Source organism: Priapulus caudatus, unplaced genomic scaffold (assembly GCF_000485595.1).
Source record: "Priapulus caudatus unplaced genomic scaffold, Priapulus_caudatus-5.0.1 Scaffold157, whole genome shotgun sequence".
Lineage (NCBI taxonomy): Eukaryota > Metazoa > Priapulida > Priapulimorpha > Priapulimorphida > Priapulidae > Priapulus > Priapulus caudatus.
The window spans coordinates 68,394-71,058 of record NW_014577218.1 but is presented as its reverse complement, the minus strand read 5'-3'; the positions used below and the strand labels follow the sequence as shown (position 1 = coordinate 71,058).

Genomic DNA, 2,665 nt, shown 5'->3' with positions numbered 1-2,665 from the left:
AAAAAATCACCATGTATATAAGGAACACGCATGTAACGTAGGGGCCTACTGTTGTGCTGGGGCTCTATTATAAATTCACGTATGTCGTCGTATTATCTGTTTGTGATACTCATTATTGGTGATTTTGTAATACGGTATATTTTAGGTGGACCTAGATTACACCAAGCATTCTGAGTCGAGTTGTTCGTATGAAGTTGTACAGCTCATGCGCATCTCTGTGAAAAGTCAAGAGCCTATTCCTGCGGACTGTGAGTATCTCTGAATTGTCTCAACTTATATATTATCAGAAGCGAATAATAATAGATTATATTATTATTCACTCCTGATATTAAATATATATATATATATATTAGAGACCTTCCAGGAGCCGATTAAGGTTGTATGGTGAATATGTGCACAGCTTATGCTCAATTCCTTAAATTTCATACATTTCTCCTATATTTTAAATGGATAACCTCCATTATTTCCTATATAGTCCATCAATATAGTCAATCCTATATAGTCCCATCAAGTGTTTAGGAGGTATGCTCGGAGTGTAACTACGGTAAACATTAGATAAACAGTTGGTGTTACGACGTATTGGTCTTCCGCGCCTGCCCTCCCCGCTATATGCCCCCACGGCTGCATCTTATACATCTGCATAATATCTACAAGGAAGCCATGCATGCAGACGGATTAATCAAGCATGCATAGCACAGACGCTCGTGTATAAAAGCCCCTCCGGGAATAACAGCAGCAGTCGCTGTACACGCGCCAGATTGCATTAGCGGGAAAGCCCGGCTTCGTCATTAAAAATGCATGCTCACCCGGCGACACACGAGAGCACACGCATGTAGTGGAGGACACTAGAACCTTGTCAACTGACCGTGCATAGAAATGTCCAGCACGTCGGTTATACGCGAATGCATCGGCCACTAGAGGAATTCACTCTATAATTAATGTTTCCCCTATTACATGTCCCAGTGGGAATCTAGTGAGTGAGAATTATCCGCGTGTGTGTGTGAGAGGGTATGCATTAGAGCCGAAATAGCGGCATTACACGTCCATTGGTTTGCTCTCGATAGAATGCATGACTTGCATATCTACTTACATGTTACAGATTTCTTCTATCTTTAGTTGTGCATTTCATGCTTATTTTAATGATGGCATATATAAGCACGACATGACAGCCCGCTTGTATATACGCGCCTGTTCAACATATAGCATATAATTGCTAGAAGAAATCGTTCATAAAACCGAGCTTTATTGCATGATGACAATCACTATATATGCAATTATTACAAGCGTCACGTAATCATGACATCAACCAAGCAGGGAAAATCATAAAACGCGACGAAGGCAAATATGCGTATGATGTACAAAAAGCGATCCAATATATACAGCATGGAAATGATCACGGTGTCAATCGCAAAGAAAAATTTGTTAAAAAAAAGTCAAACAATTCACGATTTGAACTTGACTCTCGAGTTGTACGCCAGCGATAGCCAACAGAAAATCGTCGTCAAAATCGAAAAGTTCCACCTCGCCGTCGCCGGGGGCGCACCACTACACGCACACTGACACCACTGCTGCTCCTCCTGTTGCTCCCTCTGCCGGGTGGCGTGCCTTACCGGCGCCCGACGCGTCTGCACTACGTCACACTTCTCGTCGGTGACGTCACTTCCGGCCACAGAACTGATGCTGTACTCGGCCCACACGCACACGGTGTAGTTTGCGTCGGCGCTCAAATTCGTGAACGTGTACAGATCCCTTCCACCACTCACGCTCAGCGACTGCCGATAATCGGTCACCGATGGCAGGTAGGCACCCACCTGAACGATGTCGAAGGGCGTGTCGGCGCTCTTGCGCACCTCGACCTCGATGCGGTCGGGGTATCCGCGCGTGGTGTGCGTATACACGCGCTGGTCGGCAGGGGAGTCGCTCGTCCGTACGACGCGACACTCCGTGGCTTCGCTCGAGCCCCCGAGCACGACGTGTACGGCACTGAAGCAGACGAAGTACCAGGCGTCTCTCTGCAGACGCGTTATGTTGTACGAGAGAACGTTGTCGTCACTGCTAAACGTTCGGCTGCCGGCATCAGCAGCAGCATCGCTCCGAGAATCCGCATCACTCCGAGAATCAGTGTTTCCAGCATCAGTACCAGTGTTTCCAGCACCAGTACCAGTGTTTCCAGCACCAGTACCAGTGTTTCCAGCACCAGTACCAGTGTTTCTAGCATCAGTACCAGTGTTTCTAGCATCAGTACCAGTGTTTTCAGCATCAGTACCAGTGCTTGCGATACTCTGAGGGTTCACATTGCGCCAGTTGATAGTGATGTCAACTCGGTCTAGTCCGTCCTGTATTGCCTGCCCCGTCCAGGAGATGAATATGAAGTCTCTGCCTGTCTCCACGCGTTTCACCGTTGTCACCTCCATCGTTACTGCTTGTATCCATGGTAACAGCGACAGCAGTGGCAGCAGCGACTGTAGGCATTGCACTAGGTGTAGAGAAAACGGTGTTCAGTTAGTGGCAGGCGATCTATACCGCTACTAAAAATGTTTAGAGATCTTGTCTCTAGCAAAACGTACAAAAACGTTTTCATTATTGGTGTCTAAATTATATCGCTTCTCTCTCTCTCTCTCTCTCTCTCTTTCTCTCTCTCTCTCTCTCTCTCTCTCTCTCTCTC

The 2,665-nt window shown here is 46.7% G+C and overlaps 2 protein-coding genes across 5 annotated transcripts in view; one reads left to right on the top strand and one right to left on the bottom strand.

Annotated features, from left to right (window-relative positions):
• Window positions 1–242, top strand: part of LOC106806388 (solute carrier organic anion transporter family member 5A1-like) — a 58,572-nt gene extending 58,330 nt beyond the window's left edge. For all 3 annotated transcript variants that reach the window (XM_014808310.1, XM_014808311.1, XM_014808309.1), the window contains one exon: window positions 146–242. In XM_014808310.1, the coding sequence (XP_014663796.1) occupies window positions 146–174 (29 nt within the window). In that variant the 3' untranslated portion in view covers window positions 175–242. The remainder of the gene's footprint in view (window positions 1–145) is intronic.
• A 984-nt stretch (window positions 243–1,226) lies between these two features.
• Window positions 1,227–2,665, bottom strand: part of LOC106806392 — a 29,953-nt gene continuing 28,514 nt past the window's right edge. For both annotated transcript variants that reach the window (XM_014808317.1, XM_014808316.1), the window contains one exon: window positions 1,227–2,476. In XM_014808317.1, the coding sequence (XP_014663803.1) occupies window positions 1,443–2,414 (972 nt within the window). In that variant the 5' untranslated portion in view covers window positions 2,415–2,476 and the 3' untranslated portion in view covers window positions 1,227–1,442. The remainder of the gene's footprint in view (window positions 2,477–2,665) is intronic.